Below are 16,581 nucleotides of genomic sequence, written 5' to 3' on the forward strand. Positions count from 1 at the left end.
GATGTTCAGGCAGGCATGGCGTTCACCTGTTGGTCGCCAAACCAAAGTGGCGTCCGCTATTTAGTTATAGATGTTGTATATATGGGTATTATTCTTATTATTCAATTATGTATAGAAAGCGTTCTGGTTTTGGGGGAACGATTCAATAAGCAACAACTTACCAAGTCCAAAAATATATATTGCGGGATCGGCCCGGCTGGAGTGACGGACCCATCTTAAATTTTTATATTAACAGCAATAAGATCTTTTAACATCTTTATTGTGGTATTTTTTATTTTTTTTTTCTGTATCAACAACCTGCATACAACAATCTCCCAACCCCCCCTCCCACTTACTTTCAGATCAGTTTCATCTTTACAAACCGACAAATCAACTAGCAGCCATGACTAGACCAAAAAGAGCTCGAGTGCTGCATCAACATAAAACTACGCACCCAAACCCCAACACAAGCCATGGCACAGGCAAGAAACATCGCAAGATGAGCTCGTTTGCGAAACTCTCCACGAAGAATAATTACAGCAGCAATGCGAACAAGGAGAACAAGGAGAACAATGCGCCGGCGCGCAAGCATGAGAACCCCCAGCAGAAGCAGAACAGGCGGCCGATTGTGCCGTTTCGGAGGAAGGATCGTATATTGTTGATTGGAGAGGGTGAGTTGTTCCTTGTTAACTAGGATCTGCTTGCATCCTGGTGCACGGAACTGCCTGGAATAGCGCAAAGATATACACGAAGTGCAACCTCCACTATACCAAGTCTTTTATCTCCGAGAGCCCGTATATACTGATCATCTACGTGACTACCGCATCCAAGGATTGCGAGACTAACGCTCGAACCCAAAACAGGCGATTTCTCCTTCGCGCACTCCCTAGCCACGCATCACCGCTGCAGAAACCTAGTCGCCACATGCTACGACTCCAAGGAAGCTCTCTACGCCAAGTACCCGCAAGCAGAGAAGAACATCGCTGAGATTATCGACTCCTCAAAGACGAAGATGAATGCAAAATCGAAGTCGAGCGATGATGCCACCGAGCCCAAGAGCCCAACAAGCCCGAAGGTGCTCTTCTCCGTCGACGCGAAGAAGCTGGGTTCTGTACCTGGGGGTGGGAAGGATATTCGTGTTGGCTTCCCCAAAAAGGAGCGCAAGAGACCTGTTTGGAAGAAAGATGAGGGGAATAAGAGGAGTACCCGGTCAGCGAAAGCCAGTGGAGACAAGGCGAATCACAAGGATCAGGACTCAGACAAGGACAAAAGAAAGGATGGGCCGTGGGATATGATCTGTTTCAATTTCCCGCATGTGGGTGGGATTTCGACGGATGTGAATCGGCAGGTTAGAGCAAACCAGGAGCTTCTGGTTGCGTTCTTCAAGGCGTGTATGCCACTTTTGGCGGGGAGACCCAAAGAGTTGAACGAGGATGAGTCTGATGAGGAGTGGGGGTCCGAAACAGTTGACGAGGATGAGTCTGATGAGGATGACGGCAATAATGATGAGAAGGGCACCGTCAAGGCGGGAACCGAGCGAAGGACGGAACCTGGCCAGATTGTGGTTACGCTGTTTGAAGGAGAGCCTTACACGCTGTGGAATATTAGGGACCTCGCACGACATGCTGGTTTAAGGGTTGTGACGAGCTTTAGATTTCCCTGGGCGTGTTACCGTGGATACTCGCATGCGCGAACTTTGGGGGAGATTGAAGGGAAAGATGGTGGAAGAGGGGGATGGCGCGGTGAGGATAGAGAGGCGAGGATGTACGTGTTCGAGGCCAAGAAGGATGACAATCCGCCTGGGACCAGTGGAAAGAGGAGGAAGAGATCAGCGGCCACGGATGACTCGGATAGTGATTAGAATATGTAAATTATATGTACAACAGCCAAGACGATGCCCGCGATGTGCTGCGTCAGATGATCCATATAAAACCATGAAATACACCAAAGATCACGTTCGAGCATCATGCAGGCCGTTACATGATGTACACTTTCTTCAGCTCACTCTCATTGAAGATCTCGCCTGTTGTCGGATCCCTAACCTTGCCTACCTCCAGTGAGCTGAGCTTTTTGCTCATATCCAGCAACCGATGCAGGCCGTACACTCTGCCGTTTGGCAAAACAACTGGATCATTCTCGACAGAGCTCTTTGTGTGATTGGCATAGGGTAGATTTCGAGCAAGCTCATTCAATTCCGTTGAACAAATGGGACAGACAGATGTGGTGGTCGAGTGTGAGTTGGAGCTTGAAGAGGTGTAAGCCGAATGACATGCAGGGGTTTTCAGCGCAGAGAGGCCGGCAGATAGGGCAATATGTATCAATGGTCGAGAAGGCAACGAGAGAAGTTCGTGATGCGTGCGGATAAACAATTCAGAAAGGTACATCCATCGCTCGGCGGCATACATTGACTACTACACGTTAGAGATCTATTCCTCATAAGCTTGGGTCAAACTACCTTGTAGGGCTCGGCTTTGGTGTCTGGGGGAAAAGCAAGCAGACCAGCAGCTCGATGAATATCTACTGACTGTGTTTCGTCATAGGGTGCCAGATACTTTCTTGCATGCACCATTGCATCCACGAACTTGGCTTTGTCCCTCGTCCTGATCATCTCAATATACTGTTGCAGCCGTAACTCAAACTCCAAATTGTACTAGCCGCCGCATTAAGCCATGAATAGTTGAGATAGGAGAGTATCTCTACTTACTTGACTCTTCTTCAAGGCAGCTTTGTTCTCATTACACCACTGCAGAGCATCTTTGGTTTCTCCACGGCGGAGACTGTTGGCAATGCGCTGACATTGTACAAAGACGTTTAGATCCACAAGCTCCTCGATATTCTTCTCACGGGCAAGCTGCTGGGCACTCTCCGTGTATCCCGAGCGTAGCATATGGTCAATCACGAGCCTGTCTAATCTGACTCTTGACCACTGGTCGTACTTGACGTCAGTCAAGCTAGGGATCTGGTACAGCTGATCTAGATGCTGTATGCGCTTATTCGACTGGTGGTGAATCTTCTTTTCTTCAATGTGCAAATTCTCCATTTTGCGCTTCAAACCTTGCATGCGCGATATCATAGCGTCTAGCGAGGCGAGAGTTTGATCAGGCGGCTGGTTGTCGGACATTGAGGCTTTGGCCGCCTCTTTAAGTGCGGGGAGAACATACTCCTTCTCCCGCTCAACAATCCGCTGGAAGGATTTGAGATTTCTACGAGCGAGTTCATGAGGCAGCCGAAGGAGGGGTTGATCCTGCCAAAAGTTTACTGTATTAGTATTCAAGGGAAGTGCTAAGGCGGTGTTGGATGGGACTGTACTAAGAGGAGGTGATTCTCCGCATTGAGCTTGGTTGAAGTGAGTTCTGCGGCCATTGCGGAAGCTTTGGTGGCGTGTGAGGGGCAATAAAGATGTGGAAGCTGTTTTTTGGGTGATGTTATATAAGTTTTAATCACTGTTATGATTATAGAGTTCCCACAAAATTGATGGGAAGCAGTTGCTGCTGTGGGGCTTGTGATACCTACCTGATGCGGAGAAGATAATAAGGTCACACCACCTGACTCCCAACCCAACTTTATCACTTTCTACATATATAATATATATGTATCTGTTTCCTTAGTCCATCCTAAGCTCTACTTTCTCAATTAAATTTTTGTTTTAGAACAGATCCTGGTACATGTCTCAGAACTAGCTGCATGACTATCAAACAAGGATTGGTGTAGAACATCAAACAAATTGCACTCATTATGTTTTCAACCCAAGACTCCAATAAAAGAAATAGATATATTACAGGAAACTTGCCCGGCATTCGCTCTGCTGGAAGTGCAATGGCGTGTCTCTTGCGGAGAGGCGCAGGCCCGGGGTAGACAACTGGTTTCCTGGATTGGCCTAATCACTGTCTTCGCTGTCATCCTTCTGCTTAGACTTCCTTCGCTCCTTCTTTTCTTTCTTCTCCTTCTTCTTGCGCTTACGCTCAGCACGCTCTTCAGCGGTCTCGCCTTCATGTCGCTTGCGCTTCTTCTTGTCGTCGTCATCCTGGGCGTCATCAATGTCCATCTTGGACTCGTTCGCATCCGGAGATGGTTCTTCTTTAGTGGCTGCTTCTTCCTGAGGAGCTGCTTGAGCTGCTGGCTGTGCAGAGTCTTCTTCAGGTGCGTTGTAGTCCTTGTACTCGGACTTCCACTTGGCGGGAGTGGCCTCGTTGGCGCGTCCGTATTTCTACAGCAAAGGTTAGCAAAACCAAATCGCATATCATTGGAAAAATAAAAGCTTACGTCAAGCTTTCCAGATGACTTGAGCTTCTTCTTTTCCAGAGCAACAGGGCCCAATCCCCATCTGCGGGGGTACAGGTCACGCTCCATGATACAACGCTTGACCTTGGCAACAACACCGTGGTCGCAGGTGGAAAGTTCCACAGTAGACATCTGCGCAATACCGATTGCGATAGCCTCACCCTTGGTGGTCATGAGCACAACCTCCTCACCAAGTTCAATACCGGCCTCTAGACATTCAGGTCAGGAATGTTGACGTACATGGTTCCTGAAAGCAGACAACTTACCGAAGCGAAGAAGACCGGGGATCATGAGCTTTGCACCGTAACAGACAGCGTTAACTGCGCTGTCCTTGACAACAATACGCTTGTACGTTGTGAGGAGAGACTCCAGGGGCTTGATAACCTTGCGTAGGTAGCTCTCATCCCGCTGGTTGTCGTATAGCCACTGCGCATCAAGGACGTCGTGCAGGGTAACCATACCCTTGTTCTCATCCATAGCTCCACTTCGCACACGTCTCAGTTCCTGCATGTGCGCGCCTACACCAAGAAGAAGACCGAGGTGAACGCAGAGCGTACGGATGTATGTACCAGCCTCACAGCTAACCCAGAACACACCCAGATGCCTCTCATTGTCAAACTCATAGAGCTTGCTCTCGTGAATTGTTCGGATACGAAGCTGGCGCTTGACAGCGGAAATCAACGGAGGACGCTGGAAAAGAGCGCCGGTAAGAGTTTCAAGAGCCCGCTTGAACTGGGCCTCCCCACCAGGGATTTTGTCGTGAAGGCGGATGACGCATACATACTCCTTTCCGGCACCTTGTTGGGACTTGACCAAACGGGTAGCCCGATCGATACAAACAATCAAGCAACCGGTAACCTTGGGATCAAGAGTACCACTGTGACCGGTCTTTTCCGCCCTGTTTCACAAACCAAGAATTTAGCATTCGGTACGCGTCAGAGACTCTTAAGACGCTGTTTACCTGAGAATTCGCTTCATCCAAGCAACGACTTCGTGACTAGAGGGGTTCGAGGGCTTGTCGAGGTTGATAACACCGGAGTTGATGTATGACTTGAGATCTCGCTTGAGGGGAGAGGAACCGGCCGGAATGGGCGTGAAATGTCCAGTCCTGACCATCACTGTATAACGTGGTTAGTGATGGCTATTTTGCATGGATAGAGCACAAGGTCTTGCTCTCGTGCGCGATCCATGATGAAGGAGAAGGCTAACATACGCTTGTCGTAGTTTTTGAGCAGAAGCGGCCAGTCTTCTGTGTTGATGTTCGAGGCCGTAGCCTCGGGCTTAATCGTGTAGTCCATTTCCTTGGCCACTGCGACTGTTATTGTGAACAGGCAGGCTAACTGGTGTAAGAAAGATGGCCGGGTATGTATGTCGAGGAAAAGTACGAGAAGATGCACTCCTGGCCCCAGGGTTTTGTTCTGCCGTGAGCGAAGAAGATCCAGAAAAATTTCGAGTGCGGCGAGAGCTACAGCGACCAATCGGGTTAGCGAACGGATTCCCGCAAGTCACGTGTTTACCGTAGGATTTCAAAGTTCCAAGAAAGAAAACATCTACAATCATGAAAATGCGTAAAGGGATATGAATTTTGATCTGTTTTAAGATACATGTAAAATACACCTATAAGGCCTGATTAAAGGTAATCACGCTATATAAAGCCCTGCGGATTTGCTGAAATCCTGATGATGAGAGAATATGCTCTAGTTTCCTCCAAGCCGACGTCCCGAGCCTCTGCTATCCCAAGTATTCCGGATAGACGATGTCCAGCCGCTTGAGGAGTTCTCGCTTTCGGCAGGGGGTCGGTACGCTTGCCCATATACGCGTTCTTGCCCCTCGCGCAAAGATTTGGTAAAGCATCTCCGAACAAACGTTGGCGTGACAATGTAGTTTTTCCCTCCACCAAAAGTTGGATAGATACGAGTCAGGAAGTCATACAAATGAGCGGCCACTATCCCCGTCAACTCGACCGATGCGCGGTGCCATCCCTTCATGACAAAGGTCAAGGCAAGCCTTGCCCACGGCAAAAGAAGCGTCGGTATCTCGACTACGAAGAACATGGTCTTGGTACCCTTGTTATCTTGAGAATATGTGTATGCGAATGCCAGGATCAAAGCTGCTAGGAATTAGCACGCGACTAGACCCAAACCTCGTACTCGGCTCACCGTTTGTGAATACCCCGGCTCCCAAATAAAACCCTGCGGTAAGCTGCAGGTTGTTAGCATTGACCGGTTTACACTGGCGTTTTCGCATGCAATTGAGAGCAAGAAGGTATATGATTTACAGAAAACCCAGGTACATGGCTATGCAAAACAAGATCTAGAATAATGTAGGGCACCAAAATCACCTGCGTAAACATTCATTACGCAGGCTATCTCACTGGTAGTCCCATCATGTCCACACGTACATGGCCCTTTAAGGATCAAGAGTAGGCACCATGTGCGATGCAGGGGTGATCTCCCTCGTTTCCAGGAACCGCTTCAGCTAGAATGTGGCTGGGCGGGCAGATAATGCGAGGTTCAGGAAGGTATGAAAAATGGAGCAAAAAAAGGGGAAAATATAGTAGGGCGAGAAGTAGAAATTTCATCTGGTAGATACATCCATAAGTTCGGACAAGACTTACCATGATGACCAGCGCGACGAATAGCACATAGATGAAAAAGCTTCCAGGGGTGCTGAATCGAGGCGAACCGGATTCCAGTCTGCTTGAATATGTGTACACTGAGGTACATTATTAGCAAAGCGATGAGTGGCTGCACCATATTCAGCATACTGAAATAAAGGTCAAAAATAACATTCAACTTTGGATCGGTCAAAAGATACGGAGTAAACAATCTCCATAGTTCAGGTCGAAGTTTGAAGATAAGTTGAGGGAAGAAGGGGATAAAGTAGTAATTAAGCGTGTGGCTGTGAACCAATGCTGACTGGATGAAAGTGAGTGCAGTAAGTGTCCTGATGTGCAGTTAGATCTGGGCCAATTGTTAGGTAGGGAAGAGACATACCTGGCAACAGGAGGAAGAGCCCAAAAGTCATCCATTGCTGTGGACACGTGGGAGATCCAGAAGATCACAATCTTCGATGTGGAAGTAGGTGTTGCAGATGTAAGATCACTCAAATTGGCGACAATGCATTATTTGTCCGAGTACCAACTGGAGAGTTTGTGGGAGTTCAATTGATGCTTGGAAGGGAGGAAGGAAGGGAAAGAATTATTAATAATTTGAGGTTGGACATGAATATTTAAGCGACTGCCTGGCCTTTTGGCATGGGTGCAACATTCTTCCGTTCCGTTACGGTAGAGCCCCGTTGACCCACAGGTACATAAATCTGCATTATATGCACAACCTCCAGTAGTCCGTACTGCCGGCTAAATCACTGTACAATGGATATCTCAGTACTGAGCATAGAATGGTGATAATGAGACATTAGATGCGTATTAGATAAAGTCACCCTATGATCATCTTGTTAGGCTCATAGAATTTTCAGGAATTGCCATGCCATGTACAGACCGTTCTATTTGCATGGCGCGCGCAAGGGTGGAGGCCAGAAGTGCACTCAGAGCAACCTTACAGCAGCAGTATAATAGGCAGCCTCAGGTGGAACAGAAGCGCGATATCAGTTGTCGGAAGCGCTCCCAAGGTGAGCAGTGCCCCGGACAGCCACACCCCCGTCTTTTCCCTCGATCCACAAATCCCATACTGAATCTTTGGTAGGTTTTGGTTTACCACAGATGACTAACTGCTCCTCAACAAAAAGTGGAGCAAGGTTCTTGTACTTGATGTCGATAATATCAAGACTTCCGCCATGTAGATGATGTCGAAGGGCTGTAACAAGCAATGTCAACGTTAGGGGCCCATGAACAAGGAGGTTGCGGTAGCCTTCGATGTTGCTGGTGTATCCATTGTCAAGATGAATGGAATGAGCATTGAAAGTGAGCGCGGAGAAGCGAAAGAGTAGGGCTCTTGTGGGCTGCATCTGATAACGGAACACCGGGTTCGTAGGAGCTTTATGGTTGTAATTAGGGTTAGCTGGGGCTACTGCACTCAGAGATATAAGTGAGCTCTACACACATTTAATCATCCTGCGGGTTTGCGAAAAGCTCGCCTTGTCCTGGACCAGCTGATCGGCAGTTTTGTCGCGCATAAACACCAGGTCCCTGTTCTCGAGGATCGATGTATGCGCTTCCATGTTTTCGCCATCACTCCATACCCGCTTTCTAATCTCATGTTCTGTTTCTTCTTCCTGCACGGTGCCTATCTGTCTCTCGATCCTGACTATTATTTTTTCTTCTCCAGTTTGCCCTTTGATCATGACATCACGAATTCGTTCAATGCATACGGCGCGGCCGCCGTCAAGCCGCAGCTTATTCGTAACTGCAAACTTGATACCGCCGCCCGCCCATAAACGCCTATTAAAAGGCGCCCCAGGTGTATGTAGGGTGTCGGTTCCGTCGGCTAGGAGCTGGGAGAGGGTGACTTGAGGGGGGAAGTAGACAAGATGGTGGGCCGGCGGTAAATGTGACGGTCGCGCGATTGTTGGGAGAGTTGTTCTCGGAGATAATAGATCTGATTTGGGAAAAAGATCTGTCAAGGTTAGATTGAGGAGGTGTGACTGCTGAGGCTGGAGATAATCAAAAAACAACGGAAGTTGACGAGATGTCAATTCATGATGTAGGCGCTCCGGAAACGAAGCGTAACCCTGTACTGCACTAGCGTTACCCAGCGAGTTGCCCAAGCTGTAGATGTGTGATGCCTTCTTCATTGGCAGTGTTGAGGAGTGCAGAATTCGTAGCATGATCTCGTGGCAGCCTTTGCACATGGCGCACCATGCTCCACCGAGGCCGAGGTGCCGTAGGTAGGTAGAAGTTTGGCTTGTTTGTTTAACGTTACCCCGGGTGCACCCACAAATGATCTCCAGGGAAGGTTGGGATTGAAGCTCCAATGCGTCAGGACGCATATCCGTCTAGGACTAAGCCAAGCCTTAGGTCTTTCTGCTCTTATACGAACTCATGGCACCTCTCAAAGTGACATTTCTAGGCCCCACGGCCTCGTTTTCGCACCAGGTCAGAGCCCACTAGTCCACAATTGAGCTTTCCAGTGTGGTTAACCAAGTATTTCAGGCTGCTGTTGAGACATTCGGGCGCTTGTCTGAGCTTATACCCTGCCTATCTTTTGCAGATGCTATCGCTGCTGTCCAAAAGAAAAGCGCAGACTATGCCATTGTTCCATTTGAGAATTCAACAAATGGATCAGTTGTGCAAACTCTGGACCTCCTGGTGGATCGAAATGATATTTATAATGATGTGAGGGTGTGCAGTGAATATTACCTAACAGTACACCACTGCCTTTTAGCTCGAAAGGGGCTCATCCCAATCGGGCAACGAGAGTACAGCACCATCACCAAGCTATACACACATCCGCAGGCGTGGGGACAATGCGAGAAATTCCTAGCGAAGAATTTCAAAGGCGTGGAACGACAAGATGTTTCATCTACGTCTAAAGCGGGCGAGACCGTGCTCAACACAACATCCGAGGCCAATGCCGCCATAGCTAGTCGCTTCGCAGGGGAGCATTATGGCTTGGATATCCTTGAGGAGAACATCGAGGACACGGCCAATAATACCACACGCTTCTTGGTTCTGAGAAATGTCAATTCAGATCAACGTGCTCGCCTCCAACCTGAATCTGACCGAGAATTTTCTACCCAGGAAAAGCCCCTGAATGTTTCAAGGGCGAAGAAGTCGCTATTCGCCTTCATGATTCGGCAGGATACCCTCGGAACCCTGGCGGATGCTCTGTTGACCTTTAAGGACGGGGGGATGAATCTCACGAGTATAAGCACGCGGCCGAGCCAAATACAGGCCTGGAAGTATGTGTTTTTAGTGGAAAGCGAGACTTATCAAAATGAGGAAATCGTGCCTGACATTATGATTAAACTGAAGGAAGTCACAGAAAATTGCAAACATCTGGGAACTTGGGCCAATCAACTTGTGCTTGTTTGACAAGACTCGAAATTCTTTATAGAACGGACTATGCACGGCATGGAATTAATATCTATATGCAAGCTGTCCTATAACCTTTGTGGAAACGATGACCTATACAGAAACAATGCATGCGCATTCCTAGAAGGATGGAGAAATATCAACCGCCTCCTCATCACGAGTCGTTAAATAAGAACTTATGGTAGACCCAAATATTTTCCAGGGATAAAGAATTGTATAATTGACGGATGTTTAACATAAACACGAGAGCAACTCTGGTCTCAGAAATTGCCAGATCAGAACAACTTAACTGCCAGTTCAAAACGCAAAGATCAACAATTCGCTGTGTGTGATGGCCGTCGATTGATGCGTAACGAATCCACCACCCTTATGCGAATCACACATAGAAGTCGTCCTAGATCTCCTAGGCAACTTCGGTGACCATTTTACGGAGCTGGGATGGCCCTGCATTGCAGATCATGTTAGCCAACCATCTTAAACTGCTCAAAACAGGAAATCAAACCTCTGAGCATCTGCACAAAGCTTTGTCCAGGTCGCATCACGGTATCTACCGTGAAAGCGACGGTTTCGCCTTCGGAGCCGCCTTGGTGGTGCATCGGGCGAGCCGTCAAAAGACCCGAATTGGGAACTTCTGGCTTTTCATCCTCGCTCCCTGCGAGGCCGCTAAACCGTCAATCTGGAGAGAAGTTAAGAGATTAGCCTGGAAGAAAAGTATTGTGCAGTTCATAGACCTACCGTCGTAGAATTCATCTTCGTCAGAATAATCAGCAAGTTGTTCAAAATTGACTTTGTACCGGAGGATTGCTCCAATACCACCGAAGCCCTTGACAAACTGGTTGCCTTCGCTCGACTTGTCCGAAACGAACTCCAGGGTGGCTCCAAAGTCCTTGTAGCCTTCAGCAAGCCATTCAAGGAAGGAGCCTTGATCCACAACCTCCATTTCGGTGCCGGTTTCCTTGTCCAGGAAAAACTCCTTATTTTCCTCTTGAGCTTTGGTCGTGTGGACGACAACTTCGGCACCCTCGGAGTTCTTGAGAACCCATCTGGTGACGTCCAGATTCTCATATACGATCAGCGTCTCGCATGCTCCAAGTTCCAATGCCTTTAGGGTATCTTCAACACCGTAGCAGACTTTTCCTGTGTCTTGACTGATTTCCTCGAAATACTTCCCAATGAGCTTTTTCTCCTGGACGAACTTCACATTGCTCAAAGTCTCGGCCGAAAGCTCAATGGCCTGGTTGAAACCATTCTCACCACCATATGAGACGTCAACGACCTTGATGACCTTTGCCTGGAGTCGCTGGTCGAACATATCCGACTGGTTCAAGTCGTTTTTGAAATCGGCAGAACCGGCGAGGATGATACCGGCGACATTGACTCTGTCATTGGTGATATAGTTTTGCACAGCCAACTCGGCAATCTTTCGCACATAGTTGTGACGCTTTTCCTCTCGTAGACGTGCAAAACGAAGGGCGGACTGACCACCACGGCCGTGCTTCTTGGGTAGATCGACGCTGAGCTTCTGGAGAATTTCTCTTGTATTACCACTCAATGTACCAAAGAGCGCCCCGTTACCGTCCATGATGATAAAACCAAACTTCTGGTCGGACTCGAGCAGTTCGCTCAAGGCTTCGGTGTGAAATTTGTTGTCACAAAGGTATAGTGATGTATTGATGGGCTTGAATGGCTCGAAGTCGATATTAATCTTACGTTCCTTTCCTTCGGACGTTATGATTTCACCACAGTACACAACCAAGCCATTCGGAGGAACCTTGTTGTAGAGCTTGAGACGTTGTTGGGTGGATGTAATGGCGGAAAGCACAGAAAGACGGTTGACGCGCGATTTGATGTTGGACGCGGTTCCCTGTGAACGGCGGTTAGTATAACTTGTGAATCGAGAATACGACTTACAAATTCTTCGGCCAACATCTTCGCTGCTCGGGAGACCTGATCCTTGGGAGCTAACGCAACGAGATTAGTGATGTTTGCCCATCGAATGCTCGATTTCACAGACATACGAATGATGAGAGAGATCATGGACGTTCCGTTTCCTCGCGCAGCCTCAAGCCGCTTGATGAGCTTCTTGATCTTCCATATCTCAATGTTCTTCTCCGCTTCGTTCGCCTGCTGAACCGCGCTCATTTTGGGCCAGGGGGGCAGTGCTGTATGACCCTATTCGTCGAGAAATTATAGATTGGCCACCTGGTTCTTGAACGACGTCAGTACCGTGACCTTGAAAAAGAAGAAGAAACGATTTTGAGATCCAAGCCCGCCAGAAAGATGTGAAATATATAGTCGGGCTCAGAGGCGCTTTCTGTAATATAGAAATAATGGGAGAGTGACGATATATAAGTGAGATGCCACATACCTCGAGGCTGGTCAATTTGCCGTCCAAGTCCAGCGGGGTGTTTAAAATTCGTCAGGCACCGTGGGGTGGCCGCATTATGAGAGGGTGGCTGTGGCTGATGATGTAAGCCCTCGCTAGAACAGAGACACCACTTGCTGGACTTACTTTATACCTGTCATCTAGTGTCGAATGCCAACCATTCATAGTTGACTTTGGAGGCTCTTCTAAGTCATCAATCATCAATGCGTCTCAATTGGCAGAGATGACCTACGGAGTAGAGGTCGGCGGCATCAAGGGTCGGCGTGTCTCCAATCCAACCCCCGAGTTCATTTATACGTGCAAACCAGACGCCACAGGTTGCACATGCCTGTGCTCTGGGCAATAGTCAGCTGCTACTTGATCCAGTCCCAGGTACTCTGTACTTTTTGTGGGATCTCTACCTCGCATAACCTGCCATAACTATGTAGTTCTACGGATAAAAAAATATTCTAGACCATCTGCTTTCTCAAGAATATCTTTTTCGGCGATTTGTCTGGCGTCGAGGACAACCACGGTCAGCCGAATCATAATAATGTAAAGGTGTCGGACTATTAACACTAACGCTACGAGATGACCATACTCGTGGATAGATACTAGACTTACTAGTGTTGCGTCAAAGAGACAATCATTCGAGCCGGGTCTCGACTCGCAAGTCAGACTGAGATCCCGTCTGGTTTGGGCCGTTTGGCTGTTGACTGTCCCGTCGTCGACTATGGGCACCCATATAGATATAAGGTATGATATATAGATGGGCATTGCGTAACTATATTGCACTGTGGTTGATTCGACTACTGCTGAACATGTCAAAGTGTTTGTTCAATACTAGGTGCATTGTTTACAGGAGCATGCTCCGAGTATGAGTCGGATCATGGACAGACTAGACCAATTACGGATAGGGTAACGATTTAACCGAGCATACGGAGCACCCGTATAGTAGTACTAACGGCGAGTCTCCAGAGCCAGGAGGAAGCCAGGCGTGAATCTGGAACGACATGGAAACAAAAATCATACAAGTGTCACTGTCAACACCTGAACCAGATTCCATCACTCTGACTATGTTGACCCTTTACTCGATAGGTTATGTAAATCTGAAAACGCCTCTGAACTCCACCCTTCTCAGTCTTTCTGGTAACAAGCTACCTGCTTATCTACGGATATACCCTACGGAGCACGTAGATAGTCTGCTATCCGGGATCTCCACAATTTTTCTTGCCCGAAACTCGGAGGAGGCTGGACCTCCACCAGTCTGATATCGCTTCTCGGTCCCTTGTCTCTGGGGTTATGTCATTGTTTTTGTGCCAATGTCGTTAGCCAGTATAGATTGCTGCTCGTGGCTGCCATTAAATAAGAGAAGTATCCCACTGTCAAGGGGTTTGCGAAGCTGTTGCCTTCGTCTCTGTCAAAGTTGGGACGCATCCAAGATCTTGAAAAGCCGAGGCCCGTTCTAAGAGCACAAGAAGAACAATTCTCCAGGGCTAGAGCAAGCTCCTACTTCAACTGGAAGTCTTTTCCTCCTTCGCTACTGCCTCTGTCTGTCCACCAAACCTCGTCCACTGCCCGGTAGTACTTAGCGAGCGGGGGGGAAATGATGCCTGGGGACGATTCGGAGCTTCCTGAGAGCCGGCATGCAGAGGCATACACAACACCATCCACAGGCTCGCCACTAGATTCCAGAGAGTCCCCTGACCGTCAACATAGTATTAATAATTATTTTGCGCAACGGACGAGGTAAGCTTTCCGTCGTGCAAGCGCCATTTTCGCCCTATATTAATATTCTCTGCAGATCGGCGTCTTTTTCGATGCGAGTCAGACAAGCGGGTGGTGTCAACAGCATTGACAACTTCGCTCGGTCGTGGCAGAGAGCTGCGTGCTTTCCTGAGGTATTTACTCGACGTTCTTCCTTCGCGATAGCCGACTCGGATGAAGAATGGCGACCGCCAAGCGGCAACTTTATCAGATCACTAGGATCGTCATTGACACACGCTGATCTGGACCCTGCTCTTACTCGGCCTCTTCTCAATGATGACGGAGTTGGTCATGACCAAAGAGACGGTATTCCGAATGCCAGCCACTTAGAGCCGGCCCTCGGCACCTCATATGGCTCGATATCCTCGCGCGTTAGCGAGTCAGCCAGAAAGCACGTTATCGAGTTTCACAGGCAGCAACAAATACACAGCGAACCTGCTGTTGGACTTGACGGAGAGCCCCTGCTCGTGAAGCAAGTACAACACGAGGACGGTACGCGCGAAAGCATTGTCGTCGGTCAGTCGACTGTGCCGCAGACGGTGTTCAACTCAGTCAACGTGCTGATCGGCGTCGGCCTCCTGAGTTTGCCACTGGCAATGAAACACGCTGGATGGTTGTTTGGTCTCACCTTTCTTCTTTTCGCAGCGATCGTCACCTCTTATACCGCTAAAATCCTGGCCAAATGTCTTGACGTTGACCGAAGTTTAGTGACATATGCGGACCTTGCGTATATAAGCTTTGGGCACCGCGCCCGAATTGTCATAAGCTTTCTATTCTGTCTGGAGCTTCTAGGGGCATGTGTTGCCCTTGTTGTACTCTTCGCTGACAGTCTACATGTCCTTTCCCCAGCACTAAGCATCATACAATGGCAGATTATATGTGGGCTAATGTTGGTGCCACTCAGCTTTGTGCCACTTCGACTTTTGAGTGTGACGAGTATCCTTGGTATACTCTCCTGTACCACTAGTATGTCAATATCCATTTCCCCTGCGGGACACGGACACCAACTGACTGCCGTAGTTGTGGCTTTAACATGCATTGATGGTTTCATGAAACCCCATGCACCTGGTTCACTTCGAGAACCAGCGCAGACCTATTTATTTCCTAGGAACTGGGGCACACTTCCTCTGAGCTTCGGGCTTATCATGTGTAAGTCGTTCATGGTCTCCCGACGAAATTCTTGACTGATCATTTCTAGCGCCCTGGGGCGGACATGGCGTGTTTCCTAATATTTACAGAGATATGAGGCACCCGCACAAATACGGACGAAGTCTCTGGGCAACCTATATCTTTACGGTACGTAAGCTTAGTTGTTGCTCCTCTACTTTGTGCTAACGAACAGTCTGTGCTAGTATTCCCTGGACTGTACAATGGCCGTGCTAGGCTGGATGATGTTCGGGAACACGATTCGAGACGAAGTTACAGCAAATGTACTGACCATGGACGACTATCCGCAATTTTTGTCTGTTTGCATCATAATCTCTATTGCTATAATTCCCATAACGAAAGTGCCTCTCAAGTAAGTTTGGTCCACCCTCTCTAGGCTTTCGCATGTTGGATTCTAGATCGCTAACGCAGAGCACAGCTGCCGGCCACTTGTTGCCACAGTCGAGGTTGTATGTGGCCTGGAAGCGCGCAATGAATCAACTACGGATCGTGCAGATCGAGAGACACTCGCTCGCCAAACATTGAGGGCGCTGATCCGCATCATAGTTGTGACCAGTATTGTTCTTATGGCGATCATCTTCCCCTCCTTTGATAGAATAATGGCGTTGATGGGCTCCGTGCTGTGCTTCACCATATGCATCATCTTGCCGCTCGCGTTTTATCTGAAAATATTTGGCAAAGAGATCAAGCCAAGGGAGCGAATGCTGGATTGGTTCCTTCTGATCATATCCTCATTGCTAGCAGTCATTGGGACGATTTGGGCATTTTTGCCCCAAGAAATGATTGCTTCGCTGTGAGCGCTGGTCAGGAATACTTATTTGCTTCCATCTTTGACGACAATCGCAAAGTTATTCCTCGTTCTGCCCGGGTTCAGGATTTCCTTCTTGAACTGCTTGGGCTGGCAAGTTTCGTGGTGCTCCCAAAGCTGGTATATTAATTTTGACGTTTGCTTGTGCTCTTCCAAGGAGAATCCGAGACTGGTAAGGATTTCTTGCAGCCTGTGTTGGGTGAGATAGCGAGAATTCATGAT

At 48.4% G+C, this 16,581-nt stretch overlaps 7 protein-coding genes across 7 annotated transcripts; 2 read left to right on the top strand and 5 right to left on the bottom strand.

Annotated features, from left to right (window-relative positions):
- Nucleotides 1–478: 478 nt before the first annotated feature.
- On the top strand, nucleotides 479–1,840 carry DSM5745_10583 (25S rRNA (uracil2634-N3)-methyltransferase; the record flags this gene model as incomplete). Its single annotated transcript, XM_026752599.1, has 2 exons — nucleotides 479–650; nucleotides 843–1,840. 2 exons carry the CDS (start codon nucleotides 479–481, stop codon nucleotides 1,838–1,840), a joined length of 1,170 nt encoding a protein of 389 aa, XP_026599042.1.
- Nucleotides 1,841–2,425: 585 nt separating this feature from the next.
- DSM5745_10584 (LisH and CLTH domain-containing protein) lies at nucleotides 2,426–3,342 on the bottom strand (the record flags this gene model as incomplete). The annotated part of the gene is made up of 3 exons (XM_026752600.1): nucleotides 2,426–2,629; nucleotides 2,684–3,223; nucleotides 3,289–3,342. 3 exons carry the CDS (start codon nucleotides 3,340–3,342, stop codon nucleotides 2,426–2,428), a joined length of 798 nt encoding a protein of 265 aa, XP_026599043.1.
- A 514-nt stretch (nucleotides 3,343–3,856) lies between these two features.
- cbf5 (pseudouridine synthase CBF5) lies at nucleotides 3,857–5,558 on the bottom strand (the record flags this gene model as incomplete). Its single annotated transcript, XM_026752601.1, has 5 exons — nucleotides 3,857–4,186; nucleotides 4,243–4,469; nucleotides 4,527–5,158; nucleotides 5,222–5,378; nucleotides 5,474–5,558. The coding sequence occupies 5 exons, from the start codon at nucleotides 5,556–5,558 to the stop codon at nucleotides 3,857–3,859; spliced, it is 1,431 nt and encodes a 476-aa protein (XP_026599044.1).
- A 399-nt stretch (nucleotides 5,559–5,957) lies between these two features.
- On the bottom strand, nucleotides 5,958–7,291 carry DSM5745_10586 (Derlin; the record flags this gene model as incomplete). The annotated part of the gene is made up of 5 exons (XM_026752602.1): nucleotides 5,958–6,370; nucleotides 6,420–6,462; nucleotides 6,878–6,975; nucleotides 7,028–7,206; nucleotides 7,257–7,291. 5 exons carry the CDS (start codon nucleotides 7,289–7,291, stop codon nucleotides 5,958–5,960), a joined length of 768 nt encoding a protein of 255 aa, XP_026599045.1.
- Nucleotides 7,292–7,866: 575 nt separating this feature from the next.
- Nucleotides 7,867–9,012, bottom strand: DSM5745_10587 (uncharacterized protein; the record flags this gene model as incomplete). Its single annotated transcript, XM_026752603.1, has 2 exons — nucleotides 7,867–8,255; nucleotides 8,322–9,012. 2 exons carry the CDS (start codon nucleotides 9,010–9,012, stop codon nucleotides 7,867–7,869), a joined length of 1,080 nt encoding a protein of 359 aa, XP_026599046.1.
- Nucleotides 9,013–10,655: 1,643 nt separating this feature from the next.
- DSM5745_10588 (translation termination factor eRF1) lies at nucleotides 10,656–12,394 on the bottom strand (the record flags this gene model as incomplete). Its single annotated transcript, XM_026752604.1, has 5 exons — nucleotides 10,656–10,696; nucleotides 10,755–10,904; nucleotides 10,988–12,116; nucleotides 12,164–12,213; nucleotides 12,271–12,394. 5 exons carry the CDS (start codon nucleotides 12,392–12,394, stop codon nucleotides 10,656–10,658), a joined length of 1,494 nt encoding a protein of 497 aa, XP_026599047.1.
- A 1,832-nt stretch (nucleotides 12,395–14,226) lies between these two features.
- On the top strand, nucleotides 14,227–16,076 carry DSM5745_10589 (putative transporter; the record flags this gene model as incomplete). The annotated part of the gene is made up of 7 exons (XM_026752605.1): nucleotides 14,227–14,366; nucleotides 14,422–15,350; nucleotides 15,405–15,533; nucleotides 15,583–15,680; nucleotides 15,737–15,903; nucleotides 15,970–16,000; nucleotides 16,047–16,076. 7 exons carry the CDS (start codon nucleotides 14,227–14,229, stop codon nucleotides 16,074–16,076), a joined length of 1,524 nt encoding a protein of 507 aa, XP_026599048.1.
- Between the last annotated feature and the right edge of the window lie 505 nt (nucleotides 16,077–16,581).

This window comes from Aspergillus mulundensis, assembly GCF_003369625.1.
Source record: "Aspergillus mulundensis strain DSM 5745 chromosome Unknown scaffold_15, whole genome shotgun sequence".
In the NCBI taxonomy this organism is placed as follows: Eukaryota; Fungi; Ascomycota; class Eurotiomycetes; order Eurotiales; family Aspergillaceae; genus Aspergillus; species Aspergillus mulundensis.